Here is a 14188-nt window from a genome sequence, read left to right as displayed (position 1 = left end):
CCCTGGGGTAGATAGAAGGTAATTAGGTTGTCCCACGTGGGACTCACAGTCTTAATCCCCATTTTACAGGTGAGGTAACTGAGACACAGAAGTTGTGATTTGCCCAAAGTCACACAGCTGACAAGTGGCAAAGTCAGGATTAGAACCCACACCTCTGATTCCTGAGCCCATGCTCTTTCCAGTAAGCCATGCTGCTTAACTCTTCTAAGTATTGGGGTAGATATGTGTTGATCATGTTGGACACAGTCCTTATTCTACATGGGGTTCTCAATCTAAGAGGGAGAGAGAACAGGTATTGAATCAACACTTTGCAGTTGAGGAAACAGACATAGAGAACTAGTGACTTTCATAAGGTCACGAGGTAGACAGGTGACAGGGATGGAATTAGAATCCAGGGCATCTGATTCCCATGTCCGTCCTCCTTCCACTAGGCCCCACACTGATTCCCAGATTTTGGTTACATTTGTCCATGCGTTTCAGGACCAGTACTTCTAAAGAACTCATTTTTTACAAATTTATACACAAAATGAATTACTTTTCTGCTTATCATTCAGCTTTTTAAATCTTCATCAACTCAGTGTCTCAAAAGGTTGCCTTATATTCACCAGTAAAATGCGTATATAATATCACATTTCACCTCTGCAAAAAATGAAAACTCCTCACCATTTAAAGCACTTAATCACCTTGCCCCTTCGTACCTCACCTCTCTACTTTCCTACTATAACCCAGCCCACACACTTTGTTTTTTCTAATTCTAACCTTCTCACTGTACCTCAGTCTCATCTATCTCGATGTCGACCTCTAGCCCACATCCTACCTCTGGCCTGAAACATCCTCCCTTTTCATATCAAACAAATAATTGCTCTCCCCCACCTCAAAACCTTATTGAAGGCACATTTCCTCCAAGAAGCCTTCCCAGACTAAGCCCTCTTCTTCTCTCACTCCCTTCTGTGCCACTCTTACTTGCTCCTTCATTCATTCTCCCTCCCATCTCCACAGCACATGTGTATTTATCTATATATATATATCTGTAATTTATTCATCTATTTATATTGATGTCTGTCTCCCGCTCTAGACTGTGAGCTAATATGTCTGTTTGTTGTTATATTGTACTCTCCCAAGCACTTAGTACAGTGCTTGGCACAGAGTAAGTGCTCAATAAATATAATTGAATGAACTGAATGAATACTGAATTGTTCCGCTTCCCCTTGACTCACGTTCTAAGGTATGAATTTTAATAATGATGCTTAGAAGTGCTTTCAGTTTTAAGATGAATACCAACATTTTAATGCAGTTTTTCCCCTTTTCATAATGAATTTGCTAATCACTGGATCAATTCAATCTCAGACTGATGTTCTCATTCTCACAAATTAAAGGTAAATTTCAGTTCCTGGAAATCATTCTTCAATTATTCATATTTATTCACTGTGAAGTCTGGAGCATAGAAGTCAGGGTTAAGTTGTTCAGCAGTCAGAATTTCTTTTACAAGACACTGACAGACCAGGAGCACTGGTAGGATTTTTTTTCCTTAGACTGAAATCTGCTTGTGGACAAAGTTTTGTTGTACTTTCCCAAGTGCATAGTACAGTGTTCTGAAAACAGTAAACCGTCAAATAATGAACTGATTGATTGGACCAACTGTTCTGAATGATCTGTGAGAGTACAATATAGCAACAAACAGACACATTAGCTCACAGTCTAGAGGGGGAGACAGACATCAATATGAATAGATAAATTACAGGTATATACAGTTAAATACACATGTGCTGTGGGGATAGGAGGGAGGATGAATGAAGGAGCCATTAAGGACAACTTGGGTTCTGCTAGGGACCTACAATTTGCAGTTTGTGTTTCTAAATGTGAGAGGTAGAGGGGAGGAGGGGAAGCGAGAGGAGGAAGAAGGGGGAAAGAGAAGGGGAAAGGGGAGAGAGAGGAGGAGAGGAAGAGGGGAGAGAGAGGAGGAGGAGGAGAGGGGAGAGAGAGGAGGAGGAGGAAGAGGGGGAGAGAGGGAGAGGAGGAGAGGAGAAGAGGAGGAGGAGGAGGAGGAGGAAGAGGGGGAGAGAGAGGAGGAGGAGGAGAGGGGAGAAGAGGGAGAGAGAGGAGGAGGAGGAGAGGAAGAGGGGGAGAGAGAGGAGGAGGAGGAGAAGAGGGGGAGAGGGAGGAGGAGGAGGAGGAGGAAAGAGGGGAGAGAGAGAGGAGGAGGAGGAGGAGGAAGAGGGGAGAGAGAGGAGAGGAGGAGGAGGAGAGGAGGAGGAAGAGGGGGAGAGGAGGAGGAGGAGGAGGAGGAGGAAGAGGGGGAGAGAGAGGAGGAGAGGAGGAGGAGAGGAGGAGGAGGGAGAAGAGGGGGAGAGAGAGGAGGAGGAGGAGAGAGGGAGAGGAGGAGAGGAGGAGGAGGAAGAGGGGGAGAGAGAGGAGGAGGAGGAGGAGGAGGAAGAGGGGGAGGAAGGAGAGGAGGAGGAGGGAAGAGGGAGGAGAGAGAGGAGGAGGAGGAGGAGGAGAAGAGGGGGAGAGAGAGGAGGAGGAGAGGAGGAGGAAGAGGGGGAGAGAGAGGAGGAGGAGAGGAGGAGGAAGAGGGGGAGAGAGAGGAGGAGGAGGAGGAGAAGAGGGGGAGAGAGAGGAGGAGGAGGAGGAGGAGGAAGAGGGGGAGAGAGAGGAGGAGGAGGAGGAGGAAGAGGGGAGAGAGAGGGAGGAGGAGGAGGAGGAAGAGGGGGAGAGAGAGGAGGAGGAGGAGGAGGGAAGAGGGGAGAGAGAGGAGGAGGAGGAGGAGGAAGAGGGGAGAGAGAGGAGGAGGAGGAGGAGGAAGAGGGGGAGAGAGAGGAGGAGGAGAGAGGAAGAGGGGAGAGAGAGGAGGAGGAGGAGGAGAAGAGGGGGAGAGAGAGGAGAGGAGGAGAAGGAGGAGGAGAGGAGGGAAGAGGGGAGAGAGGGAAGGAAGGAGGAGGAGGAAAGAGGGTGAGAGAGAGGGGAGGAGGAGGAGGGAGGAAGAGGGGGAGAGAGAGAAGGAGAGGAGGAGGAGGAGAGGGAGAGAGGAGGAGGAGGAGAGGAGGGAAAGGAGGAGAGAGAGAAGGAGGAGGAGGAGGAGGAAGAGGGAGAGGGGAGAGGAGGAGGAGGAGGGAGAAGGGAGAGAGAGGAGGAGGAGGAGGAGGAAGAGGGGGAGAGAGAGGAGGAGGAGGAGGGGAGAGGGAGAGAGAGGGGAGGAGGAGGAGGAAGAGGGCGAGAGAGAGGAGGAGGAGGAGGAGGAAGAGGGGAGAGAGAGGAAGGAGGAGGAGAGAGGGGGAGAGAGAGAGGGAGGAGGAGGAGGAGGAGGAAGAGGGGGGAGGAGAGAAGGGAGAGGAGGAGGAGGGAAGAGGGGGAGAGGAGAGGAGAGGAGGAGGAAGGGAGGAAGAGGGGGAGAGAGAGGAGGAGGAGAGGAGGAAGAGGGGGAGAGAGAGAGAGGAGGAGGAGGAGGAGGAAGAGGGGGAGAGAGAGGAGGAGGAGGAGGAGAAGAGGGGAGAGAGGGGAGGAGGAGGGAGGAAGAGGGGAGAGAGAGGAGGAGGAGGAGGAGGGGAAGAGGGGGAGAGAGGAGGAGGCAGGAGGGGAGGAGGAAAGAGGGGGACGAGAGAGGAGGAGGAGAAGAGGGGGAGAGAGAGGAGGAGGAGGAGAGGAGGAGAGGGGGAGAGAGAGGAGGAGGAGGAAAGAGGGGGAGAGAGGAGGAGAGGAGGAGGAGGAGAGGGGGAGGAGAGAGGAGGAGGAGGGAGGAGGAGGAGGAAGAGGGGGAGAGAGAGGAGGAGGAGGAGGAGGCAGGAGGAAGAGGGGGGAGAGAGGAGGAGGAGGAGGAGGAGGAGGAAGAGGAGAGAGAGGAGGAGGAGGAGGAGGAGGAGGAAGAGGGGGAGAGAGAGGAGGAGGAGAGGAGGAAGGGGGGAGAGAGAGGAGGAAGGGAGGAGGAGGAGGAGGAAGGGGGAGAGGAGGAGGAGGAGGAGGAGGAGAGGAAGAGGGGGAGAGAGGAGGAGGAGGAGGGAGGAGGAAGAGGGGGAGAGAGAGGAGGAGGAGGAGGAGGAAGAGGGGAGAGAGAGGGAGGAGGAGAGGGAGGAAGAGGGGAGAGAGAGGAGGAGGGGAGGAGGAGGAAGAGGGAGAGAGAGGAGGAGGAGAGGAGGGAGGAAGAGGGGGAGAGAGAGGAGGAGGAGGAGGAGGAGGAAGAGGGGGAGAGAGGAGGAGGAGGAGGAGGAGGAGGAAGAGGGGGAGAGGGAGGAGGAGGAGGAGGAGGAGGGAAGGGGGAGAGAGAGGAGGAGGAGGAGGAGGAGGAAGGGGGAGAGAGAGGAGGAGGAGGAGGAGGAGGAAGGGGGGAGAGAGAGGAGGAGGAGGAGGGAGGAAGAGGGGGAGGAGAGGAGGAGGGAGGAGGAGGAGGAAGAGGGGGAGGAGAGGAGGAGGAGGAGGAGGAGGGGAGAGAGGAGGAGGAGGAGGAGGAAGAGGGGAGAGAGGAGGAGGAGGAGGAGGAGGAAGAGGGGGAGAGAGAGGAGGAGGAGGAGGAAGAGGGGGGAGAGAAGAGGAGGGAGGAGGAGGAGGAAGAGGGGAGAGAGAGGAGGAGGAGGAGGAGGAGGAAGAGGGGGAGAGAGAGGAGGAGGGAGGAGGAGGAGGAAGAGGGGGAGAGAGAGGAGGAGGAGGAAGAGGGGGAGAGAGAGGAGGAGGAGGAGGAGGAGGAGGAGAAGAGGGGGAGAGAGAGGAGGAGGAGGAGGGAGGAGGAGGAAGAGGGGAGAGAGAGGAGGAGGAGGAGGGGAGGAGGAAGAGGGGGAGAGAGAGGAGGAGGAGGAGGGGGAGGAGGAAGGAGGGGGAGAGAGAGGGGAGGAGGAGGAGGAGGAAGAGGGGGAGAGAGGAGAGAGGAGGAGGAGGAGGAAGAGGGGAGAGAGAGGAGGAGGAGGAGGAGGAGGAGGAAGAGGGGAGAGAGAGGAGGAGGAGGAGGAGAGAGAGGAGAGAGGAGGAGGAGGAGGAGGAAGAGGGGAGAGAGAGGAGGCAGGAAGGAGGAGTGAGGAAGAGGGGAGAGAGAGGAAGGAGGAGGAGGAGGAGGAGGAAGAGGGGGAAGAGGAGAGGAGGAGGAGGAGGAGGAGGAGGAAGCGGGGGAGAAGAGGAGGAGAGGAGGAGGAGGGAAGAGGGGGAGAGAGAGGAGGAGGAGGAGGAGGAGGGAAGAGGGGGAGAGAGAGGAGGAGGAGAGGAGGAGGAGGAGGAAGAGGGGGAGAGAGAGGAGGGAGGAGAGGAGGAAGAGGGGGAGAGAGAGGAGGAGGAGGAAGAGGGGAGAGAGAGGAGGAGGAGGAGGAGGGGAAGGAGGGGAGAGAGAGGAGAGAGGGGAGAGAGAGGAGGAGGAGGAGGAGGAAGAGGGGAGAGAGAGGAGGAGGAGGAGGAAGAGGGGGAGAGAGAGGAGGAGGAGGAGGAGGAGGGAGGAGGGGGAGAGAGAGGAGGAAGAGGGGAGAGAGAGAGGAGGAGGAGGAGGAAGAGGGGAGAGAGAGGAGGAGGAGGAAGAGGGGAGAGAGAGGAGGAGGAGGAGGAGGAGGAGGAAGAGGGGGAGAGAGAGGAGGAGGAGGAGGGGAGAGAGAGGAGGAGGAGGAGGAAGAGGGGGAGGAAGGAGGAGGAGAGGAGAGGAGGAAGAGGGGAGAGAGAGGAGGAGGAAGAGGGGGAGAAGAGAGAGGAGGAGGAGGAGGGAGGAAGAGGGGAGAGAGAGAGAGAGGAGGAGAGGAAGAGGGGGGAGAGAGAGGAGGGAGAAGAGGGAGGGAGAGAGAGGGGGAGGGAGAAAGGGGGAGGGAGAAAGAGGGGGAGGGAGAAAGAGGGGGAGGGAGAGAGGAGGAGAGAGAGGGGGAGGAGAAGAGGGAGAGAGAGGGGGAGGGAGAGAGAGGGGGAGGGAGAAAAGGGGGAGAGAGGGGGGAGGAGAAAGGGGGAGAGAGAGGGGAGGGAAAGGGGGGAGAGAGGGAGGGAGAAAGAGGGGGAGAGAGAGGGGGAGAGAAAGAGGGGAGAGAGAGGGGGAGGGAGAAAGGGGGGAGAGAGGGGGAGGGAGAAGGGGGAGAGAGAGGAGGAGGGAGAAGGGGGGAGAGAGAGGAGGAGGAGAAGGGGGGAGAGAGAGGAGGAGGGAGAAGGGGGGAGAGGAGGAGGAGGGAGAAGGGGAGAGAGGAGAGGGGAGAGAGAGAGGGAGGGGAGGGAGAAGGGGAGAGGAGGAGGAGGAGAAGGGAGAGAGGAGGGAGGGAGAAGGGGGGGAGAGGGAGGAGGAGGGAGAAGGGGGAGGAGGGAGGAGGAGGGGAGAAGGGGGAGAGGAGGAGGAGGGAGAAGGGGGAGGAAGAGAGGAGGAGGGAGAAGGGGGGAGAGGAGGAGGAGGGAGAAGGGGGGAGAGAGAGGAGGAGGGAGAAGGGGGAGAGAGAGGGGGGAGAAAGAGGGGGGAGAGAGAGGAGGAGGGAGAAGGGGGGAGAGAGAGGAGGAGGAGAAAGAGGGGGGAGAGAGGAGGAGGGAGAAAGAGGGGGAGAGAGAGGAGGAGGGAGAAGAGGGGGAGAGAGAGGAGGAGGGAGAAAGAGGGAGAGAGAGGAGGAGGAGAAAGAGGGGGAGAGAGAGGAGGAGGAGAAAGAGGGGAGAGAGAGGAGGAGGGGAAAGAGGGGAGAGAGAGGAGGAGGGAGAAGAGGGGGAGAGAGAGGAGGAGGGAGAAAGAGGGGGAGAGAGAGAGGAGGGGAGAAAGAGGGGGAGAGAGAGAGGAGGAGAAAGAGGGAGAGAGAGGAGGAGGGAGAAAGAGGGGAGAGAGAGGAGGAGGGAGAAAGGGGGAGAGAGAGGAGGAGGAGAAAGAGGGGAGAGAGAGGAGGAGGGAGAAGAGGGGGAAGAGAGGAGAGAGGGAGAAAGAGGGGAGAGAGAGGAGGAGGGAGAGAAGAGGGGAGAGAGAGGAGGAGGGAGAAAGAGGGGAGAGAGAGGAGGAGGAGAAAGAGGGGGAGAGAGAGGAGGAGGGAGAAAGAGGAGAGAGAGGAGGAGGGAGAAAGAGGGGAGAGAGAGGAGGAGGAGAAAGAGGGGGAGAGAGAGGAGGAGGGAGAAAGAGGGGGAGAGAGAGGAGGGGGAGAAAGAGGGGAGAGAGAGGAGGAGGGAGAAAGGGGGAGAGAGAGGAGGAGGAAAGAGGGGGAGAGAGAGGAGGAGGGAGAAAGAGGGGGAGAGAGAGGAGGAGGGAGAAAGAGGGGGAGAGAGAGGAGGAGGGAGAAAGGGGGGAGAGAGGAGGAGGAGAAAGGGGGGGAGAGAGAGGAGAGGAGAAAGGGGGGGAGAGAGAGGAGGAGGAGAAAGGGGGGGAGAGAGGAGGAGGGAGAAAGGGGGGAGAGAGAGGAGGAGGGAGAAAGGGGGGAGAGAGAGGAGGAGGAGGAAAGAGGGGGAGAGAGAGGAGGAGGGAGAAAGAGGGGGAGAAAGGGGAAAAGGGATGAAGAGAGAAAGGGAGGGAGAGGAGGAAGAATGTGAGAGAAGTAGAGGAAGAGGGAGGAAGAGAGAAGGGGAGGAAGACAGGGAGAGAAAGAGAGAGGGAGGAAGAGAGAGACTTTGAGCTCGTTGTTGGCACGGAGCCTATCCACAAACTTTGTATTGAACTCTCCCAAGTGCTGAGGACAGTGCTTTGCACAGAGCAAGCACTCAATAAATACCATTCATACTGAGTGGGATAGGAAAGGAGTAAGTGAGAGAGGGTGCTGGCCCATCAGGGAAGACAGGATTGTTATACCATGAGAAACAAGTGAGATTAAAGAAAGGATTTCCTGACAGTAAAATCTTATTTCCTAGAAATGTTAAGAGAAACGAGCCTCATCTGCTTAGCATGGTTTAGAAGTGGTCCTGCCTGAAGATGAGGTGGACTTAGTTACCCCAAATCCCTGCCAGCCTCATATTCAATGGAACAGTGAACAAGAATTTCCCAATAAAGAAGATTACTAAATTCAGAAACAAGCTATAGGGGGCTGGGACACTAGGGCAAAGGATGAGCTGTTCTGACATCTTGTTATAAATTGACATTTATTTTCTATTTTGGAAACTTTGAAACTCATAGAAAATAGAAGTGTTAATAATAGTGTTAATGCCATTTTCAAAACCTTGAAGCTTCTGGTCTCCAAGTCTACTAAAAACTATTCCCCCTCTGCTTCTCTTTATTCTCTTTACTTCTCTTTACTCTTCAGTTGAGGTCCCACTGAAACAACACACTACTTGGAGAGTACAATATAGAGAAGCGACATATTCCATATCTTCAAGAAGCTTGCACTGTATTGGGGAAGCAGACATAAATGTTTACAACTAGAGAAGTCAAAGTAATTAATTGAATGCAGAGTCAAATATTCATTCAATAGTGTTTACTGAGCACTTACTATGTGCAGAGCACTGTAATAAGTACTTGTAAGCATGAGTACTGAAGACAAGTGTAAATAAATTATGCGAGTGTTATAAGTGTCCAGTGAGACTGTGTGCTTCTGAGGGATATCGATTAAGAAGGGAAGGTTTGTTGGAAGAGGGGAGATTTTAGGAAGTCTTTGAAAACACAGCCTAGTTGACAGAGCAAGGGCCTGGGAGTCAGAATGATCTGGGTTATAATCCTGGCTCTGCCACTTGTTTGCTGTGTGCCCTTGGGCAAGTCACTTAACTTCTCCGTGCCTTAGTTACCTCATCTATAAAATGGAGATTAAGACTGTGAGCTCCATCTGGAACAGGGGTATGATCTTGTATCTACCTCAGCATTTAGAACAGTAACCGATGCATAGTAAACACTTAACAAATACCATTAGTATTATTATTATTATTGTAAGAATTTAGTCTGTGGTCCAGTGGATTTGGGGAGAGAGGGAATTCTCAGGACAAGCAAGCAGCAGGTATGAAAAGTGGAGAAGCAGCGTGGTCTGTGGATGGAGGATGGGCTGAGAAGTCAGAAGAACCTGGGTTTTAATCCCTGCTCCACCACTAATTAGCCTTGTGACCTTGGGCAAGTGACTTAATGTCTATGTCCCTCAGTTACTTCATCTGTAAAATGGGGATTGAGATTGTGAGCCCCACGTAGGACATGGGCTGTATCCAACCTGATTACCTTATATCTCACCCAGTACTTAGAACAGTGCCTGGCACATAGTAAGTGCTTGACAAATACAATAAACTTCTTTTAAAAAGTGAGAGTTGAGAACAAAATATAGTCAGGAGTTTAGCACGTGGGAGGAATGAAGAAAGGTGGAGAGTGAGGACATCGTTTGGGTGAGGAAGGCAGCTATGCAGATGGAGAGAGTTGATGGAGGGTCTGAAATCATGAGGAGTTTTTGATTGATGTGGACAGAGATGGGAAGCCAATAGAGGATTTTGAGTATTTGAGAGATGTGCGCAGAGTAACACTTGAAGAATATGATCTGTGCCATAGTCTGAAGTATAGATTGCGGGGCAGAGAGGTTGGAGGTTGGATTCCAGCGAGGGGGCTGATATACCAGTCTAGCCTTGACATGATGAGCATTTCAACTAGCTTGGGACCTCTCTGAGTGGAGAAGCAGCAGCAAATATGGGGTATCCATGTATCTGTTTAACCTTCTTGAGCCTTCTAATGGCCTTAAATCTTTCCTCTACATCTCTAATTTTACTCCTTATTTCTCAACTCTTCTTGAAAGTTATTGATATTATTTGACCTGTACAATTCTCTGTGATGACACATGGAAAATGTTAATCATCCTGTGTGAAGAAATGCTTCCTTTTGTTGTCTAGAAGTTGTAATCTGCAAACTTCTTTTCAAGTGGAGTTTGGTGACTTGTGCTCAACCTCTTCAACTTCTTTTCAAGTGGAATTTGGTGACTTGTGCTCAACCTCTTCACCCCCCCCTTGATTTTGAAAATATTTGATGTGTTCCCACTAGTCTTCAAAGCCCTAATTTTGCACATATCTATAACTGATTTTTTGAAATTAATGTCTTCCTCTCTCTAGACTATAAGCTCATTGTGGGCAAGAACCATATTTACTACATCTATAACACTGCATTCTCAAGTGCTGAGTTCAGTGCTCCGAATACAGTAAGTGCTTAATAAACATCACTGAGGGATTGAATAACTTCACACAGAAGGTGCTCAACCCACTAATTTTGAGCTTCCTTCTCCAGGTTTATTAGGGCTTTCCTACAATGTGACAATCCAGAACTGCAGGTAGTAATTCAACTTTGGACATATCATGACTTCATACATTAGCAGAACTATAATTTTTTTTGCTCTATTTTCCTTTCTCCTTTCTAATGTCCACCATTTTGTTGGCCTTTTTAGCAGTTCTTAGGACCGATGATTTAAAGGAAAAGTAGAAAAGTTATTTCCTAAACTTCATTGGTTCAGCATGTGAGAGGCTAATGGGGAAAAAAAAAATTTACTGTGCAAATGAGAGACATTTATGTGATGTTTTTTTGCCAGCCCCTGATTCAGACTAACCAGGACCTTCCTGGATCAGGGGAGCCTCAGTGAGAGAGTAGAGTATAGTTCAAACCACACCTCTGATCACCAAGACTACTGTGGAAAGTTTTTTCTTAGTTTTACCACCATGCAAGGAAGTGATACATACACACTCACTCACTCCACCATTCAAGGGTCTAAAACCAGTCTGTGGTCAAAGGAGCCCGTTCTGCCAGTGCTTTTTCTTTCTGCTTCCAAGGACTGCAGCCTTCTGATGCTCTCAGCATGCTTCCTTCATGCTTCTCTGCATACTTCTGCCCCTCTGCATGCCTCCAGATGCCCCCAAGAGATTCAAAGCAGCAGCCTTTTATCCCCTTTAGGATTAGCAGCTGTGGCATTATGTAGCAGTCACTGATTTGTTCAGGTGGAGAGAAAGCCCCACCTTCCTCCATGTTGCACCCCCACAGGCCAGCAACCACCTGCCCTCAGGAAGAGCCCATCCATGCGTTGGCAACGTCTCTTCCTTGTTGTTGTTTGTGGGGTCACAAACAGACATTAACAAGGCAGCCCTTTGTGGGCTCACCACATTTAAGACTTGTATTACTAATGTGGATCATCAGGTAAGACACGGGACTCAGAAATTCTTTGTGGTCATGCTTGAGAGACTTTAAAAACTATCCTGAAGCTGGTCTAATAAAGTCTCTTCTCATCTATGAATTTCAATGATTGTCATGTGCATAGTTAGAGAGCCACCCTTATAGTAGTTTACCTATGGCAAAAATTTAGTGACCCAATATGGAAGCTAAAGAGAATTAAAATAGCATTTTTTAAAATTAAAAGATCACAAATTCCCTGAATGTTTTCTCTAAAATATTTAGATATCCTTGTTGCCATTTTTGAATTGAATTTTCTCCCCAAGGCATTGCTTTTTCATCATAATTAAAAATGACATTTCCAAAAAAAATTCATTAATTTCTCAGGAACAACTCTTTCCAGCTAACTGCTATTTCCACCCCTGCACAAATGATTTCAGGGTTCAGAATCTCCTTCTATGCATTTCATTAGTTTCTTCAAACAGCGGGAAGCAGAGTGGCATAGTGGATAGAGCTTGGGGCTGGAAGTCAGAAAGTCATGGCTTCTAATGCCAGCTCCCCCACATGTCTGTTGTGTGTCCTTGGGCAAATCACTTCACTTCTCTGGGCCTCAATTACCTCATCTACAAAATGGGGATTAAGAATGTGAGCCCCTTGTGGGACTGGGATTGTGTCCACCCTCATTAACTTGTATCTATCCCAGCATTTAGAACAGTGCTTGGCACATAATAAGCTCTTAACAAGTACCATAGTTGTTGTTATTAGTTAGCATGATAACAGGGTGACAAGAATCCTGTTCAAAGCCTCAGTGCATTTATGTTTAGCTCTGTTAAATAAACATAGTAAAATGTGTTCAACATTGTTATTTATTCAATGTAGTAGTAATATTTGTTTAGTTGTCAACTTAGTGTAATGTGCTTGGTAAGGTCAAAACACTGGTTATCCATTTCTTCGCAACAAAGAGCATAATAGTACATAAATAATAACAATAATGGTACATAATTGTTTCCTCTAATGGAAAGAGACTACCATGAAATAGTGCACCTCTGTACAGGTAATGCAATTTAGGTTATCATTTTTCTTCAAATGCCCAAGCCATAAGATAGTGACTTCTTCTGTTACAAACATAGCATGGTTAAAAGAATGTGGTATATCAGAGCTATCTATTATAAAAATGCTACATATTAAAATACTTTGTCATTATAAGATTAGAGTTCAAGCCTTTTGTAAAAGGGTTAAGATGCTAATAAAGGGGTAGCAATAGGCTTAAACAGAGTTATTGCATGAATCTGATTGTTACCTTTTTTTAAATTTTAATACAAAAGCCTACAATATTAAATTCATTAGAGTTATGGAATTACTGTTTCAGCCCCAGGCTTATTTATTATTTTTTTAAAAACAAGAACCTTGTTCTAAGTCTCCCCAACTGGGGAACTATGCTTTTATTCCAGAAAAACTTCCAAATGAACAATCCATATCATACATAGTATAACTTATTTCCTTTCAAAGCTTTGATTTATTTTTAATGTTATGGGAAAATGTTCAACAAATCCACCTATAATGCTTTCCATGCCTTTAAAGAAAAATTCAAAAACATCTGCATTAAGAGCACCGTATATGCAAGCTGCCACAATGAACCAAAGCTATGGTTGAATCACTTGAGCAGATAAATATTTGAGGAAACACTATTAAATTGTCTTATTGTATTTCCATAGCTAACACAGATGTGTTCTTCTATTGGGTGAATAATTTCTTATTAATGAGGTACTTAGAAGTATGAACAACCAACCTCTTTGGAAGACTGTACTACTCTACCCAGTACATAATTGTTTTTTGCCTTCTTAGACTCTCCAGATATAAAAGCATTCAGATATTGAGACAACATTCTTGGTTGTAAAGGAAGATTATTTTTAACTTAGTCATTAACGTGTTGGTTCTTTAGAAACTGAAGTTTCCTTTGTTTGGACATTTATATTGACAACTAATTTGACTATCATCATTTTTATAAATTATATATTCTTACTTTTCAAATTATTATTGAGAATTGTGGTATTTATTAAACATTTATTATGTACCAAGCACTGTAGAAAGCATAAGGCTAGATAGAAAACATTCAGACCAGAATCTTCGTGTGTTGTGTGATTCAGCGTCTAACGGGGAGGATGAACAGATGTTAATCCCCATTTTATGAGAGGCAGCATGGTATAGTGGATAGAGCACAGGCCTGGGAATCTGAAGGTCATGGGTTCTGATCTTGGCTCCACCACTTGTCTACTCTATGACCTGGGGCAAGCCACTTCACTTCTCTGTGCCTCAGTTACCTCATTTGTAAAATGAGTATTGAGACTGTGAGCCTCAGGTGGAACAGGGACTGTATCCAGCTCAATTCACTTGTATCCACTCCAATGCTCAGTACAGTGCCTGGCACATAATAGGCACTTAAGTGCTACAATTATTAGTATTATTGTCATTAGATAGGGAAATTGAGGGAGAATGAAGTTGTGTCTTGCCCAGAATTACACAGAGTCAAGCGTGGCCTAATGGATAGAGTGTGGCCTTGGGAGCCAGAAGGTCCTGGATTTGAATCCTGGCTCTGCCAGTTGTCTGCTGTGTGACCTTGGGCAGGTCACTTGATTTCTCTGTGCTTCACTTACCTAATTTGTAAAATGAGGATTAGGACTGTGAGCCCTATTTGGGAAAGGGACCATGTCCAAACCAATTACCTTGTATCTACCCCTGTGCTTAGCACAGAATCTGGCACATAGTAAGCACTTAACAATACCATGATTATTAAGTTACACAGCCAGAATTAGAACTCAGGTCCCTTGACTTCTACAGGCTCACACTGCTTCCAATCATTTATTTTTATTCACTAAGCAATCATTTCTTTACTAAATTGAGGCAGAGTAAAATTTGATCCTCATGAGATTGAGCTTCTTATGGACTTACTCAAATTGTTCTCTTCATCCATCCTGTCAACTGAGCCACTGAAGGATATTTTAAAAAGGCTGTGACTGTTGAGTCATAAACTCAACAGGACTACTGTAGCAATAAGAATAATAATAGTTGTGGTATTTAAGTATCTACTATGTGCCAGGCACTGTACTAAACGCTGGGCAGGGGGACACAAGCAAATCAGTTGGACACAGTCCCACATGGAGCTCACAATCTTAATTCCCATTTTACTGATGAGATAACTGAGTCGCTGAGAAGTGAAGTGACTTGCCTAAGGTAACATAG

The 14188-nt window shown here is 48.7% G+C and overlaps 1 protein-coding gene across 1 annotated transcript; it reads right to left on the bottom strand.

The window, feature by feature from the left end:
* Positions 1 to 3436: 3436 nt before the first annotated feature.
* On the bottom strand, positions 3437 to 5147 carry LOC114807610 (formin-like protein 20; the record flags this gene model as incomplete). Its single annotated transcript, XM_029053810.1, is given in 9 exon segments — positions 3437 to 3480; positions 3732 to 3994; positions 4115 to 4182; positions 4184 to 4393; positions 4396 to 4679; positions 4747 to 4842; positions 4880 to 4972; positions 5058 to 5093; positions 5132 to 5147. Coding segments are annotated over 9 exon segments (1110 nt in total), but the record flags the coding sequence as incomplete, so codon positions are not given.
* Positions 5148 to 14188: the final 9041 nt, after the last annotated feature.

The sequence above is a fragment of the Ornithorhynchus anatinus genome, chromosome 2, assembly GCF_004115215.2.
Source record: "Ornithorhynchus anatinus isolate Pmale09 chromosome 2, mOrnAna1.pri.v4, whole genome shotgun sequence".
NCBI lineage: Eukaryota > Metazoa > Chordata > Mammalia > Monotremata > Ornithorhynchidae > Ornithorhynchus > Ornithorhynchus anatinus.
This window is presented reverse-complemented; position numbering and strand designations above follow the sequence as displayed.